General features: G+C 55.2%; 2 protein-coding genes across 3 annotated transcripts; both read right to left on the bottom strand.

Annotated features, from left to right (window-relative positions):
• Positions 1 to 627: 627 nt before the first annotated feature.
• LOC117641526 (homeotic protein deformed-like) lies at positions 628 to 12,837 on the bottom strand. Of its 2 annotated transcripts, XM_034378938.1 has the most exons (3): positions 12,607 to 12,837; positions 7,482 to 7,526; positions 628 to 2,850 (listed from the first exon to the last, which is right to left on the bottom strand). In XM_034378938.1, the coding sequence occupies exons 1-3, from the start codon at positions 12,710 to 12,712 to the stop codon at positions 2,048 to 2,050; spliced, it is 954 nt and encodes a 317-aa protein (XP_034234829.1). In that variant the 5' UTR covers positions 12,713 to 12,837; the 3' UTR covers positions 628 to 2,047. The 2 variants fall into 2 exon arrangements, with proteins under 2 accessions (XP_034234829.1, XP_034234830.1); XM_034378939.1 differs by lacking the exon at positions 7,482 to 7,526.
• Positions 12,838 to 12,916: 79 nt separating this feature from the next.
• LOC117641133 (uncharacterized histidine-rich protein DDB_G0274557-like) lies at positions 12,917 to 13,367 on the bottom strand (the record flags this gene model as incomplete). Its single annotated transcript, XM_034378250.1, has 1 exon — positions 12,917 to 13,367. A coding segment is annotated over exon 1 (345 nt), but the record flags the coding sequence as incomplete, so codon positions are not given.
• Positions 13,368 to 16,371: the final 3,004 nt, after the last annotated feature.

Here is a 16,371-nt window from a genome sequence, read left to right as displayed (position 1 = left end):
GGGCTCGCCAGAAAGGGCTGTCAAACAAACACAGCCCGGCCCGCCTTGCCGCCTTGTCGGCGCGTTTCCGGGATCGGCACGACACGACGATACCCTTGTGAGTAGGAGAGGAGTACTCCTTACTTGTGTGGAAGTTACTTTTAAAAAATTGTGATCTTTTTTTTTGTAAAAAAAATTACTTGTTTGGTCCGTGTCAATAAAGCGACACGCGGAAACGAGGAGGAACGAGATGCTTTTAGTATGCTTGTCCTTTGACCCCTGTATGTCTCTCGCCGTCACTCTCACACACGCACACACGGCAAAAGTACCGCCTGGGATTCCCAGGCGGTGCCTGGAAAATAGGCCCTTTTCCCCATGATGCGCCTGGGAATCCCAGGCGGTACTTTTGCCGTGCACTCACGTGGCTGCACTGGAACACACCTGCGTTCAAGGCCTCCCACACGTCCACCGCGCCGACCAAGCCGACGGTGCGTCTGAAGACTGTCTGAAGACTGTCTGACGGCACATTGAAAGGCACGTCAGTCAAGTCGTGTGCAAAGAGGTCGGTCGAGTCGCCTCACTATGCGGGGGAACGTGAAGCCAAAGTCTCACATTTTTGTTTCGATTTTTTTTATTCATTTTCTCCACTCCAACAGAAATTATCACACTTTTAGTACATTTCGGTTGCATTATTGTAGAGCACGTTTACACTACACAGATGACTGTCTAAAGCAACTTTGTGACAGACAACGGCTTAGACTATTGTGGCACGTAATAAAGATGGGCAACGGAACGTGGAGAGAGTGGATATAAGTTTTGCGTCCCCGAGGTAAACGCACTATAAACGAAATGACTAATAAACTTCTGCAAAATAACATTTTGCATTAAAGGAACAATTAAAAATCAGACAACAATAAAATGTGTATTTACAATGTGCGCCAGTCTTGCATTCACTAAAAGTAAGCAATGGGTGACTTAAATTACAAACATACAATACCTTATGACACAATTTGTATCAGTACTTTCTTCAAAGTAAAAATACTGAGCTCTTTTATCACGACTTTTGCAAGCACAATAAAATTCTCAAATTTAATGAAACCAAATATCCAGGATCAGGAAAACATAACGATGGCACAAAGAAGTTCGAGTTACAACACCGAATCCTAAAACACCTCACATACACAGGACACTCATCGCACCAATTCCTCCAAAAGCTTATTTACCGAAAAATATCATAGATAAGTATTTTATCTGTACATTTTTTCCTACGTACATGAAGAAATAATTGCCTGTTTTGGTTACCAAGTTGTACGTTCTGCACTCTGTTCGACTAATGTCAAGAACCATGAAACATTTTAGTATAATATATATTTCTATAATAAATAATTTCAAAATAGGACCTATTGAAGAACGAGGCAGATAAGTAAGTCACGTTGAAATGGTAGCACCATTCCAAAAACCCAAAACAAATCACAACATGAAATGGTTAAATTTTAACTTGGCTGCTTAAGGTCATTCTTATCGCTGCAACTAGAATACCTATCACGAAAATGAGCCGATGTCACGTACTCAGCAGTGTCTGCACGAATGTAACGAACACAATGTCAAGAAAGGAAGAGACATCTTTCTCGCAAACATACAGAATTGACAGTAACGTTTGTAACCGTGAGGTAAGACTCTCACGGTGTCCGCTGGATGTGGGCACTGGTTTAAACGGAGAGTTATTTACATGTACATCTAGTCACACATGATCAAACACATTACGGGAATCATTTACCTAAACTTCTGGCTTTTAAAATGGCGAAACAAACATCTGATTACAGGGATTATCACAATTGAATGCTCTTCCTATTTACATAACACATATCGACAGGGGGCGTCCTCTGACTACACAAAATAAAATATCACCGACATGCCTGCGCGCTGCATTGGTGCATTATTGTCAACATTTCCACCTAAAATGTACACGGGGTTGGTTCCGACACGAATTGGCGACACTTACAGTGTGGCAGTGATGGCAGGAATCACGGCGTGGGAGCTAACAACTAAGAGGAACTGGGATGCGGCGCTACAGCGGCGTGAGTCCGTAGTCTGACTTTATGACGGGGGAGCACGTCTGCATGGCGGGCATGGCGGGGGTGAGGGGCGTGAGCTGGCCGAGCTGGTGCAGCAACGACGGGGACGTGCCGCCGTCGGCGAGCAGCCCACCACCCGAGCTGTGCCTGCCCCACTGGTGGTGCTGCTGGTGCTGCTGCTGGTGCGGCATGCCCATGAGGTGGTGGTGCTGTTGCTGTTGGTGGTGGTGGTGGAGGCCGTCGCCGAGGTGCTCCTGCTTCAGTCCGCCAGGGGGCGACAGCGTGGTCCCCTGCGACGGCGGCGATCTGGAGTGCCCGCTGGTGGCCAGGCTGTGGCTGAGCGCGGCCAGGGGGTGCATGAGGTCCGGGGACGCCCCGCTGCTGCCCGTGCTGCCCGCGCTGCCCACCGCGCCCCCCTCCGGCGGCAGGTCCATGTCGGGGCTCTCCTTGTTGTTGTTCTGCGTCCGCCGGTTGTTGTTGTTGTTCTTGCGCGTCTTGGCGCCGCCCTTCGGACTGGCGCCCGCCACGGTGGTGGTCACGCCGGCCGGGTTGGTCTTCCGCCGGACGTTCTTGGTGTTGGGGAGCTTGTTGTCCTTCTTCCACTTCATGCGCCGGTTCTGGAACCAGATCTTGATCTGGCGCTCCGACAGCACGAGCGTGTGCGCGATCTCGATGCGTCTCCGCCGCGTCAGGTACCTGTTGAAGTGGAACTCCTTCTCCAGCTCCAGGATTTGGTGGCGCGTGTACGCCGTCCGCTGCCGCTTGGGCTCCATCCCGGGCTGGAAGCCGCCATTGCCTGCAACAAACAGAGCAGCACCGCGTTAGTCTTTCCGGACACGTTTTAACCATGGCTTCCCTCCTATATTTCTATCCGCCTGCTCGAACGCCGCTTTCTTTCGGGCAGTGGACGAGTATCGAAAGAATTCCCGCCGGACGGGCTGCTCGCCCCGGGCCTACCCGCCTACCCACCCAGGGCGGCCGCGCCTCGCCCAGCCCGGGGCACAGCCGCCACGCCCAAACCTTTTCCTCCTGGGGCAGGGAAGGCTGCTGCGCTCGTGACGGGCGGGCTCATGGCTTCGGACGCAGCCGCCGCGGCCCGACTCGGCCAGACTGGGCTGCCCAACTGTCTGACGTCATCCTGCGTCAATTGTCTGGCCGCGCGAGGGCTGAAGAAGGATGCCAGTGCGTGGACTCGAGTCAGCCGAGTGGACAAGCCAGCGCGTTGCTTGAGGGACAAGCCCATTTGAACCACATTCAGTGCCACGTCCAGCGTCGGTGCTCTCAGAGTGGCAATCACCACTGCGCTCACGACGCAACAAGCCAACGCCCTCACATGTTCATCAGCGATAGACAAAAAGTTCAAAAACCGCGCGTGTCAGAGGTTTTCAGGGCAGCGAAACAACGTCAGTCGCGGACAGCACTAGCGGGCGGCAAGTGGGTAGGACGGGCCGGCGCGTCCCTCCCTCCCTCCCCAGCCAGCCCGCCCGGCCGGCTGCCCGGCTGCCTGCCTGCTTGCCTGCCTGCCCGCCCGCCTGCCTGCCTGCCTGCCCGCCTGCCCGCCCGCCCGCTGCCATCACGCTGGGATGGCGCAATGGCCGCACGATGGCACCCTCGGAGCCCATCCCGCCCGACCAGGGACTCGTGGAGGGATGGCACGGAAAATGGATTATTTTTCCGCGCTGCCAGATGTTGCACGGGCCTCGCCCGGGGACGATACTGCCGGCAGCAGCCGCTTCAGACGCCAAGAGCGCACCACTGCCGGAAGTACGAACATTTGGACGCGTCCTTTGAGGCAATGTCAGTTAAGACAATTTACTAAAGGTGGTCTTTACGAGAGAAAAAACGCAGAAAAGAGGATTGGTGAGGTCGCTGGCTTGGGACTGGGACGCTAACGGAGTGCTGAGCCAGACTCATCACGCGAGAAACGGCGCACATGTTGTGCCTTTTTTTGCGACACCGTGTGTAAACAACAACACTTGGCTCATCTCAATATGGCGGTTGCCCAGCCAGCAGAAGCTCATTCCTTTGTTTTGCCTTTCCGGCTGCGCGTTCGATTCGATTTGAAAACTACGCCAACTTTTCGACAAGCTGCAGCACCTGACGCCAGCCCTCCCCCCTCCCTCTCTCACACACAGACATACACACACACACACACGCAGTGGCTGTGGCTCGGAGAAGGGGTGCCGACGGGGAGGCAGGGCTTACGAAGATCCGCCAGTGCTCCACAATGCAATAAAGGCCGGCTCAACGGACTCACACGGCTCATGAGAGCTCACGGGCCGGAGGGTGCGGACTGCAGGCCGACGGCACGCCAGAGGCACGCCAGAGGCACGCAGCGACACCGGGTGGAGGACGGCCCGCAAAACGGGAAAAAGGGGCACTACACAACAAATTCAACTTTTTCTTCGTCATTTCGTGAGGTACGCTTTTGAAGTCTCCTCGACGCACTACGCACGACGTGTGGCGGAATTCTCCAGAGAACAGAGACGGAGAGAGCGGGGAGGGAGAGGGAAAGAGGGCCAGCCAATCGGCGAGGGCGGCAGAAATTGAATGGAGGGAGTGCTGATTGACGCTCCCCTCCGGAGGGGAAGGAGAGATGGGGAGCGTGTGAACGATTCACACACGCCGAGGGCCGAGGGTTAGGGCGAGGGCCGCCATCCCGGCACTTCTTTCCGCAAGGGCTCCTCACAATAACAGCAAGGAAGAAAAGGGAGAAAAAGGAAAATAATGAAGATTTGAACTCACGATCTGGTAACCACCAACCCGATGCGTCATAAGAGAAGTATTGTAATTATTTGTGCTGCGCGAGCAAGATCCCAATGGTTTGACCGTAACTGACTTTTTAAGGTGGTTCGGTTGACCTCTTATCATCAAAAACGCCACAGATCACGTCATAATGAAAATATTCCAGGCTCTAAACCTTCGGCTAGACTGACAAGCACCGACATTTTGGAGTGTACTCCTCCCTAAAGCACACTGCTCATCGGAGGCGAAAGAATTTTTCCTTCCAAGCGGAGGGGGTGGGGGTTTCTCCAGGAGAGAACACACGAAGGCCTGGAATAATAAGACGGGAAAAAGAAGAGCACCGTCTGGGGCCTCGTGTGACGGACACCGCATGCGGCCCCGTCTGACAGCTGCTCGCATGGTGATTGGGCCGGGCTGGGCTGGTCAGACCGCCACGCCATGCCACGCCACGCCGTGCCAGACAAGACCGTCCAGAAGACGAGCCTGCCAGACAGACGTCTGACTTGGGCCCCCGGAGCCCCCTCTTACCCCCACCGCGCGATACGCCTCGACACAGCATGGCTGCAGTCAGACTCTCTCACACACACTGACCAAAAATAAAAGAAATGAAACAAGTCTGGGCCAACATATCTCATAATTTAAAACCAATTTTTCGTTTAATTGAATACAGACAACAAAGTCTCCCTTTCGAACATCGTAGTAACGTCGTTGGCTCGTTTGAGGACGGCCCCTGCCAAGTCATTAGTCACAGCGCGGCGCGCTGTCCATTCACCACCCCACCTTGCGGGCGGACCCAGACTGACTAACCTAGTGCAACCACGAAAAAAGGCGCACAAATTCCTGAAAACTTGCTGGTTGTGGGCCGTCCTGGTTCCTGGCCGAACCGCGGTGAGCAGGATTCCTCGGGCCCCACGGACAGGCCGGAGCCCCGACCCTGCCCCGACCACGCGGAATGCAGAGCGGAATGGATTTGCGGTAATCCGGGGGCCTTACAGCCGACCCTCCTCTTCAACCCCTTTGCTCAACACCGTCACTCCGTGCCCGTGGTATGAAAAATTCACAGGCCTTGAGCTGGCGGCGTGCCGTAAGCCTTGCCGAATTTCCATGTCAAAGTGGGCCGCAAGCCCCGTCCACGCCCACCGCTTCCTCCGCGTGCTCGGCCGCTCGGCACAGGACGCGCACGGCCACCATCCGCTGCCGCAATGCTCCTCGCACACCCACGCTGCTTTGCTGCTTTGACGCCAATCCACCCAACGCCTACCGTGTCGCAAGTCTTTTAATTTTCATTTTCATTTAATTTTTTTTAAGAAAAGAAGAAAAACTGTAACCCGGTCAGAAATGGGTCTTTGAGAAGTCGTCAAATGACATTGATAGACGTCGATGTGGCGTAAAATTTTCACCTACGAACCCTTTAAACCGATATTGATGTGAAATCGATGTTGACTCGAGAACCCATTTGTACCCGGGTCCTAAATCCAGAAGCGTCAAATGGCGTTCAGTTTGGGCGGGAAACCCCCTGCAAAACGTGGCAACACTGGATGACCGTCACCTTGGGCGCATCGTCTCATCGCCAGCAATCATGCAACGTCACGATGGACCCAGACACGCTCACACACAGAGACACAGTCACAGAAGCGGACAGACTCACACACTCACACACACGGGCGCACACACAGACGACCGTGATGCAATGTTTGTTTATTCCATGAGGGGCCATTGGCGGGTTACAACGGAACATCGTCTAGCAGATTAGTCTGAGCTATACAATAATATTGTCACTCTGAGGTCGCCCGGATTAAATGAATGAAATGATTGTATGGTATTCAGTGGGATTCAAGAATCAGTTCACAATAAAAGAAATTGAATGATAGGTCGTACTGAACGCCCAGCACTGTTTACCAAAGTAAGATAATTTTGAAAACGGGATCGAAACGTGTTGCAAGTGTATCTAGGCGAGGAGGAACCAAAAACACACTGCCGTTGACAAAAGCAATTTTTAGATCTTTTTTTGCAAGTACATGCCGCGCCGAAGTAGTGACCCGGAACACCTCGGCAGCGCCACACGCCTGAAGGTCGCGCGGCGGAGAAGGAAGGAAGACGAAAGAAGGAGAGAGGCTCAAAGTGCGCGCGCGGCGGCCCGACGAGACAGACAACGCGTCCGAAAGGATTTTTCAAACAGCGATTCGGCAACGTCGGGCGGCGGGGCGGCGGCGGGGCGACAGTGGCAACGCCGCGCTGCCGGCGGGGCGGGCGGCCGTAGGCGGCCGGGCATGGCTTCTCCGTAAACACGCATTAGGATGCACTGCAACCCGCTCGCACCATTTGTCTTTCGGTGGGTGGTGCCCTGCCCCCGCCCCCGCCCCCTGCCCCCGCCGCGGAGCCCAATGTAGGTCAGTTTTCGGCGGACACGTTGACACGTTCCACGGCCGGCTCCCTTTGCGTGCCGCCGCCTTGCCGCCGCCACCGGGCCGGCCACCGCCTCCGGGGCCTCGGGGGCCTCGGGGCGGGGCTGCGAAAAATCAAAGTGTGTGGCCACCGCGGGGCGGCCTGCCTACGTCTGCCTAGCACCGGGTCACAGGCGACCCGGCCGAAAAGCGGGAAAGAGCGCAGCGAGAGAAAGGAAGTTACTGGTGCCAAATATTCTTAACGTAAAATGTGGTAAGAATAAAAGTTGGAACCTACTATTCAGGACGTTGTCGCCTCCTGTTCTCGAGCCATACGCGCCACCTATCAACAGCACGATATTGCACAGTGTTAATGACAAGCACATCATCAGCATCATCAGCAAGAGCATTCAAACAGGCAAAACGGTCCCAAACTTTGTTCCTGACTTTACAACACAAAGCATCGTCTGGCGGGGCTGGCGGGGCTGGCAGGCTGGCGGGGCGGAATGCCTTGCAAGGTCGCAGCGGACGGCCATACCGGTCCAGGACGCCTTTTTTGTCAGTGACACGTGTCGGTGGCGTAATGAGGGGCATGGAGAGACCAAGTCGCTTGGCGTCGCTCGGGCGACGAACTGACGCCGCATACGTCAAGCCCTTTCTCAAAAGTCCACGCAAATGTTACATTTTGAAATCAAATGATGGACCTATTTGAGCGTACAGAGTCCTCAAAAACGTCACCTGCACGATTTTCCTGGCAATGGTAACGAAGAAGAAGGCAATCCTAGCAAAGCACTCATACACATTGCTTCATCGCCACACATAACCTCCCTCAAGTAGTGGGGTTGGTCGGCCTCTTAAAGCCTCCTTCATCGATTTTACAAATCGCTGTCCTTCGGCTTGGGGGGATTGGATTCACTCACGCACCTTGGAAGCGAATAACGCCAGCCTCGAGATCGATGGCCCCTCATCAAACGCGAGTGTCATTTGATGCTCGTACAAATCGCATCCCATCAGCCGGCCGCACAGCCCCGCCGACACGCACACACACACACTCTCAAACGGCGATCCGCGGCGACCACCCCAAAACACGCGTAAATAGCAAGACAAACACGTGTTGTGGCAGGCCGGGTGGGGCCGGGCAGGGCCCTCCACCCAAAGTAATGAGCGGCCATTTGTATCGTCGTCACTGCCAAGGTCACGGCGGCGGGGGACGCGCCGGGGCGTCGCGTCGGGGCGGCGAGGCGGCGGGGCTTGCGTCAACGCAGATTTGTTGCCCGTCGTCTTATCCCCCAGGCCGCAAGGGGTGGCCTGCGTGGGTGTTTGGTGTGTGTGTGTGTGTGTGTGTGTGGGCCTCATGGGGTTCTAGGACCAGCTTGTGCGAATCGCTCAGACACAAAACCTAAGAAAACTATTTCATTCATAAAATACATTATGTGAAACGGCTTAGAATCAATGCCAATTTCTGACATTCAAAACCTTTTCATTGAGACAGTTACTTTTTTATCAGTGATTTTTTTTGGGGGGAGGGGCATTTGCACGAAGAGATTGAATGAAATTCTAAGTACGAGTGCACACCCTTGTTTTGGCCAGACAATAATTCACAAGAATATTGAAACATTTCATGCTGATCTCGATGCGATTAACCCAACATTTATCAAACATTTGAAGCCATTTCATCAGGCAATGTCATCCCAAGGGGTCAACATATCTTGTTATTTGTTCTCAATGACACATGTTGGCAACGTGGTGAAAACCATGCAAACCGCCTTCAGCGATTGCTTCAAATTCACGAAGGCTTGACAGCTCGCCAAACCTGCAAAACGACTTCAACTTTTTTATCGGTGTTGCGAGAGAATGACACTGACCGCGCAATTTGCAGAAACAGCAGTAACAACAACAACAACAATAAGAGCGCGATCAAGGAGGGGCCCTGGGAACATGAATTGAATACCTCAACCTCAAAGAGTTGTATGGGGCTAATTTATTGCCAATGGCCACAAAGGGTCAGGTCCCTGCTCGCAGTGCTGCTCGCGGGGACAGAGTGGCTCGCCTTATGACTGGCATTGTTTGTTTCCGCAGAAAGATGGGGCAACTTGTCGAAACACTCAAAACAAAACCCGCCATTGTCATTGTGTGAAAGTGATTGGCACGGTAATGGCTCTGGACATGCGTGCCAACAGCCAAGCGAGAAACGCGTTCCCTTTCGTTTTTCAGGTGAATTCGCAGGCAGCAAGGACACACTACTTCACATGCACCAGCGCAGCAAAAAAAAAGCAAAAGAAAACGCAATGAAATAAAGACTATCCCAATCTTGTTCCGCGTACCTTCCCTGCCTCTTTATTGGCACTTTCGAGTCGGCCGCTCCAAGCAGGAGAAATATGATTTCGACGGTGTCCATACTCATTAAAGGCGCCTTTACAGCATCGTATTTTAGGGGGACTGATATTAAAACGCGCGCGGCGGTCGCGCCGCTGTAAAGTCAACATTGTCCGGGGTGGTAAAAGGGAGGTGCCGTAACACCTGTCCCGCTAATTTATACGAGAGCCGGGCTTCGTTGGCGATCGCACGGCTTCGCGCGCCATCGCATGGCGCCACAAATTTAAACGGAACGCCCGGAGGGGAATGGCAAACACACCTTGCCACGCTCCTTGCGCTCAAGGAAGCATTCCTCGGAGGACGTTCAGGCACAGACATACACGGGCACACACACACACACACACACACACACACATGCATCCACACAAGGCTACATACACCGTTTCCAGAAAACGGTAATGATAAGAACCGCGGAGAGTGGGTCAAAGGGAAAGAGGTCAGTCTTTGTTCACTTTGTGCGATCGGCACAAAGGGTTGGCCGGGCGTGGCTGACCACTGCCACTGCGTTTCATTCATGCGATCATTAGAGAAGAAAGCTTCACTCGACGAAAGTTCACAGAGTAACTTCCTCGCGAGGTGAGCTTTCCCAATGAAAAGGTGGCTTGGATTCCTCTATGCGACTGACTCCATCCTGCGTCATCGGCAAATTTCTTCGTTTTTGACTTTAATTGCACGACGTAGTGAACTATGCATACGGGAGAACTGGCCAAGCGTGGCTAGAGTCCTATCCAGCGGTGACTTGAACGCACGATCCGGGCTGAGCGCGACGCGCCCGCCTCGCAGGTTGCACCAGGTCGACTCCCCCCTTCCCAGAAGTGCATCTCAACTTTTTTAAAGTATCACAATCATTGCTTTTTAATTGCTGCTCTTATGCAGCGCCGTAAACGGCAACAACGTGGCAACCTGTTCCCTGTGCTCGTGCTCACACGCTCACACACACACACACGCACACACGCTCACACACTCGGAGAGCTGCAAGCCCCTAGCGACAGCACGGCAGGAGAAAGCCCAAGCGCACCCATTCGCGAAGGGCCCAATCCGGGCGCTAGGCGGGCCGCTTCGCGGAACGGCCGAGCGCAGTGGCGATAACTTTGGGCCGGTGATGCATGGCGCAGTGCCACCGCGTGGTCGACGTGGTCGACGTGGTCGGCGACGTCCGCGTCGTCGCGACAGGCGCCTTGTCTTCCCGGAACCATTCCGCGCTGACCCCTGTATCGTAAACAGCCTAGCGTCGGCAACAAATGTAGGCGCACGCGCGCCACGCAAGGCGCCTGCCAACCGCCGTGGAATGTATAAAAAGAGAGAAAAAAGACCAGCAAGTTTTGAAAAGGAACCCTAACAAAAAGGATTTTGTCAGCACTTGAAAAATGGAAATTTCCGATTTTTTCCTATTTTACTGAGTGATTTTTTTATTTTTACAAACTGAAAAAAAAATGAGAGTTCAAATTTAAATTGAGCGTGATTTTGATTTCCAATTTCATTGCGAATTTGAAACGGTTCCTCTCTCTCATATTTTTTTTGTGAGCTAGCGGTCGGCCTCCCCCGCTTTGTTAGCGCTAAACAGACAGTGAGATAAGGCCTCCAATAAGTCCCCCGCTGTCCAATCGGAAGTCGTTGAGGGCCCCCGAGGCTCCGCGGCCTATCGCAATGGCCCCATCGACAGCCGCCGGGCCGAGCCAGGGGCCGAGAGGGGCCGAGCAAGCTTGGGGGCCCGGCCAGCCCGCCGACCTTGCTATCGATAGCTGAGGCCGCCCACGCCGCGTCACGACATAAGGTGCGTGTGAGCGTGCGTGCCTGCGTGTGCGTGCATGTGGTGTGTGTGTGTGTGTGTGTGTGTGCTTGTGTGACAGAGAAAAGTGGTTGATTGACGCGCCCGCCCTTCACCCAGAAAAAGGGGGTTTATGGTATTTGAAACATTTTTTACCTGGCTTTCTTTCAAGACCAAAATTTTTGATTTTAAGTTAATTTTTAAATTAGGTGAAAATTACTTAATAAGAATTTACTTTTTTTTCAGCCACCAGAATGAATTGTCGATAATAATTTTAGTAATAATGACAATAAAGCCATCTAAAATCTGATTTTCTATTTACTGCTGAAAGGTCTAACAAGCCCTCATTGAGGGCGATTCATTCGAACGCGCGCAGCCGGGCGGATCAGAATTTGTAGGAGGGCGCGAAGCAGGGCGAGAGGGGCGAGAAGTAAACAAACCGAAACTCATTAGCACGAGCGCCACGGAAATAGCGCCAAACACGACGGCGACAAATTAAGGGGGCGTCGCGGCGGAAGCGCGATCGATACACGCGGCTGTCACGTCGCGTCACCGTCACACGGCGCGTCACGGCACGTCACGGCGTGTCACGCGGCGAGCGCGCGCGCCCAGCTGACAGACCCACAAATCGGCCCGTTATTTTTTTGACATTAGGAGGAAGAGGTGGCCTGGCCGCGGGCCGCGGGAACGCAGGAGGGGAGGGCTCGCCCATTTCATGATGAAAACGTCCCGGCAAACGACGGGGGCCGATTTGGGGAGCGATTCGGAGCCATTTGCACCGACGAGTGGCACGGGGGTCGTTTCCAACAGGATGGGCATCACTCCTGGCGACATTATGGCATGGAGTGGCAGGCAGAGAATGCTTCTAGAGCCCACACTCACGGAAACATTTCATTGGACCAGAGAAAAATTGAAGTTTTCACTAAAATTATTTTGACTCAATGTTAAAAATTGACATCGATTACCAAGCCGTTTCTAAGGCAATTATTTTTCATTAATTCAAAGAAAGTGTCTCCTAGGGGCATGAAATGCATCCTGCGATAGATGTAAAAAATACATTTGTTTTTTGCTCCAACTAATTTGCAGACAATATTCATTCTACAATGTACAGCATGCTTTACGTTTTTGATAGTTCATGTCCCTCGATTTGCAAGCAAATCAGCCACACACGTCACTCAACACAGTAATTTTTAAAATTGTCAACAGCAGCTCCCCGTGCTAATGACCCACTGCGAGCACTCCCGCCCGCTTTGCTAGCTATCCAAATGAGAGCACTCACTTGCGCCGGCAACGTGGATCTTCTTCATCCACGGGTAGATGACCCTGTCGCCGTCGCCGTCCTCGTCGCCGTCCTCGTCATCGTCCATGGTGAGCGGCGAGCCCATGTCGTCCGAGCCCTCCTCCTGGTCGTCGTGGTCCTCCACATCGTCCTGCTGTATATCCTGAGGCAGTTGTTGGTGCTGCGGGGGCGCGGGCTGCTGCTGCGGCAGCTCCTGCTGGCTTTGGGGTTGCTGGGGGGCGGCCGGGGGGCTCTCGGCCACCATGGGGGGCTGAAGGGGGGCACAGTTGCTGGCGGGGGGCATCGCCGCGGTCTCGGGGGGCAGAGGGGGAGGGGGTATTTGGTGCTGGTGGTGATGGGGGTGGGGATGGGGGTGGTAGTAGTTGCCCCCGTAGCCACCATATCCAGGGGCGTTGGTGGTGATCTGGATGGTGGTGGTGGCGGTGGCGCCGTACGGGACGGGGGCTGGGATCTGGTGGTAGCCGTACTGGTGGCCGTGGTGCTGGCCCTGCACATGGTGGTGGTGGTGGCCGAAGAAATCGGCGCCCGAGATGTAGTTGCTCTGGCTGTACTCCTCGGTCGGGGGGAACTTGGGGTCCACGATGACGGCCGGCGACTGGTGGTGGTACGTGGGGTTCATGAGGTAGGAGCTCATGGCGGCGCGCCGGCCGCGCTCGGCGCACTCACTGCAGCACTCTCACTCACTCACTCACACTGCACACGGAAAGGCTCACGCAGGCGCGCCGCGCTGCCTGCACTGACTTCCCTGGAGGGACTGAGGCGGGACGGCATCTCGCAGCGCGTCGACGGCGCGGCGTCCTGCCTCCCCCTCCCCCTCCCCCACTCCCCCACCACGCGCCAGGCCCCGCCTCGCAGCCGCGCCGGCCAATGGGAGAGCGGCGTCGGCGTTGCCGCGCACCATCATGGATCCGTCCCAAGCAGCGCCGTCCCTGCGTCCCTGTCCCTGCGCCCCGCCGCCCCGCCGCCCCGCCGCCCCGCTGCACCTGCCCAGCACCACCTGGCCGAGCGGGCCGAGCGGGCCGAACGGCGACAACCAGCGTCACTCTGTCTCTCTCGCCCTCGTGGGCTTTCCGCAGGGGTGCGAGAGAGACAGAGCGACTGAGTAGCAAGGGCCGCCAGGGCCAGGGGTTTGCGGGGGAATTGGGGCAGCCAATGAGGGTGCTTTCGCACGTCCTCAACGCGTCGCGAACACACGGCATGACGCGAGGGCCGTTCGCAGCGTTCGCAGGGACGAACGGAGGACGTCACCTTGCCGCGCGTCAAGATTGCGGAGGAAAGACAGCATCATAATGCAAATGCTCAAACTTTTTCCGAATTCCCGATAGCAAAACCGAAGCAAAACCACGATATTCGTTTTTTTTTGTTTTTGGTGTACCTGAGGGCCGTCTGTGCGGCGTAGGAGGGCGTAGGTTGGGGTAGGAGCCCAGCGCCGGTCTGCAGCGAAGGCCGCCTCGGGGTGACTTGCAGAAGTGCATCCAGGCCCTGCACACGCACACACACACACACACACACAGCCACACACACACGACGTTGGGGTCCACCCCTAAGCGGTGCGCTCAAAACTACAAGGGCCATAGGTCACGCGCCAGGCACCCAAAACTGGGGGAAAGTTTTAAAATAGAAACTTTTTTTTGACGGTCGAGGCATCAGCATGTTTTCCGTTTTTCCTCGCGTGGGGTGGCGCGCATCCCCCATGGCGGGGAAGGGGTTGCACGGCACGGCGGCTGAGGCACGGCTAGAGGCATGGCTGAGGGGTGGAGACGGCCCGCGTCGAAACGAGGACACGGTATCAACAACACGCACGGGGAAAAAGGAGGCGGCGCCAGAGGGCCGAGTCCGAACGGCGTTGTCGCCCTGTCTCTCTCGCGCTCGCGGGGAGTACCGCAGGGGTGCGAGGGAGACAGGGCGACGCATAGAGCAGTTCGGGAGCAAGCCAATGCATGCGGGGTGCATGGCATTGACGGCACCCTGCGCCTCCCTTTCTTCTTCTTCTTCTTCTTCTTCTTCTTCTTCTTCTTCTTCTTCTTCTTCTTCTTCTTCTTCTTCTTCTTCTTCTTCTTCTTCTTCTTCTTCTTCTTCTTCTTCTTCTTCTCCCTCCTCGCGCGCTCCCTCGCAGTGTCTCGCGGCTCCATTTGAGTGACAGGGAGACAAAGACGGTAGCGCCCTCTGGGTTCCCGAATCTCAGTTACAGCTTACAGGGCGCGACGCGCGCGACGCGCTCCGCGGGGCGGGGCGGCCGGGGCGGCCAGGGAGGCGCCACGCCAGGCTAGACTGACAGTCAAAACAGCGCGCCATCGGTAGGCGGAGTGCGAGCAGTAGGGAGTAACAACACCCCTCGAGTTTCCGGGAGCGCAAGAAGAAGGAAACGCAGACTTTTGCTTCAGAGTTCTTTCCGAAACGTAGGACGTCTGCCATCCGGCCTTCCGGTTGAAAAGTGTATGAAACTGTACCGAGGCGGCCGCGCGACGAGTCGGACGCAGTGGGACGTAGTCGGGCGCGGTCCTTTTGACGACAGCTGTTTATAAATGAACCGAAAGTCAGGCGACCCGCCGCCCCGACTGCGCCTGCCTGGCTTGCCGCACTGACACCGAGGCCGAGGGATATGGATGTGAGGTGCTGAGAGGTGCCATTCAGGCTGCAACGCCCTTCTAAGTGTTTCACTTTTATTTCAATTTTTTTTTTCGTCCGAGTCGACGGACAGACGAAAGCACCCCGCCTGACCCAGTTACACAACGCCGTGCATTAGAGATCTAAGCTCTGGTTATACCCTCGGTTACAGGCGGACACGCAGGGAGCTAGTGCACTTCCCTGTGGGCGGGCCACTGCTCTGCTCTAACACCGACCTCTTGAGCAAATCCCGAGCAGTTCGGGGGAAAGCCGTGCCGAGCCGTGTCGAGCCGTGCGCAGGGGTGCGGGGAATATCACCCTGCGAGTGCGTGTGTGTGTTCGTGTGTGTGCGTGTGTGTGTGTGTGCGTGTGTGCGTGTTTTCGCTCGAAGGGTGGAGCCGAGCGGCGGCGTAGAGGAGCTAGAGCGTTCCAGACTGTGACACTCTGACAAGCCCCTTTGGACCTCCCCCACCGGTTACCGCCTCCCTCCACGTCACAGACACACTCACACACAAGCTCACACATACACATCCACACACACAAAAACGCCAGCAAATTTCCAGTCAGAACAGTATTTTTATCGCAATTGGCTTTTCATTCCCATATACTTCTGAATGGAAATGCGAGGGGTCACGCAGGGGGTGGCGTTGCCATTGATTTCCTATGTGTGTGCGGGGCACTTCGTGCACAGCCTGGCCCTGGCCGGGCCTGGCCGCTTTCTCAAGGCTGCTGGAGTGGCTGCCAAGTATTTGCGGCCACAGCGCTCTCATCTCAGCGTTTTTTGTGCTTGCAGCTACACTCTTTAGTCAATAAAATTATCCGAGTGTTCTCTGCAGCTCACGAAATCCTCTTTGCGCCTTTGTTGAACAGACCAGCCCAAGACGAATATGGAAGCATTCCAGAACGGTTCCAGACCACATGCCATAAAGAAGCAAGTTCAGCGTGAGAAAGCCAGGGACTGCAAAGACACTGACGGCCTCGTCGGCGTCCTCAAAGTGGTGCCGGGACGGTCCGGGGCGGCGCGTTGTTTGTCGGCCTCCTCGCCGGACGGACGGGTCAGTGGAGGGACGCCGAGGGCAAGGCGGGGCCGGCCTGCCGTCCCCCGAGGATGGGCTGTCGGCCGCGACACGCCGAACC

The sequence above is a fragment of the Thrips palmi genome, unplaced genomic scaffold (genome assembly GCF_012932325.1).
Source record: "Thrips palmi isolate BJ-2018 unplaced genomic scaffold, TpBJ-2018v1 HiC_scaffold_15, whole genome shotgun sequence".
Taxonomy (NCBI): Eukaryota; Metazoa; Arthropoda; class Insecta; order Thysanoptera; family Thripidae; genus Thrips; species Thrips palmi.
Note: the sequence above shows the minus strand (reverse complement) of the source record. Positions and strands in the feature narration are given on the sequence as shown.

Bases quoted from the DNA above. Each gene is read 5' to 3' on its own strand.
- LOC117641526 (XM_034378938.1), bottom strand. From the start codon at position 12,712: ATGGGCTCGCCGCTCACCATGGACGATGACGAGGACGGCGACGAGGAC. The intron at 7,527-12,606 runs GTGAGTGCTCTC...TGCTGTTGATAG, and splicing joins GATCCACGTTGCCGGCGCAA to GTGGCGCGTATGGCTCGAGA. The intron at 2,851-7,481 runs GTAGGTTCCAAC...TGTTTGTTGCAG, and splicing joins AGGCGACAACGTCCTGAATA to GCAATGGCGGCTTCCAGCCC.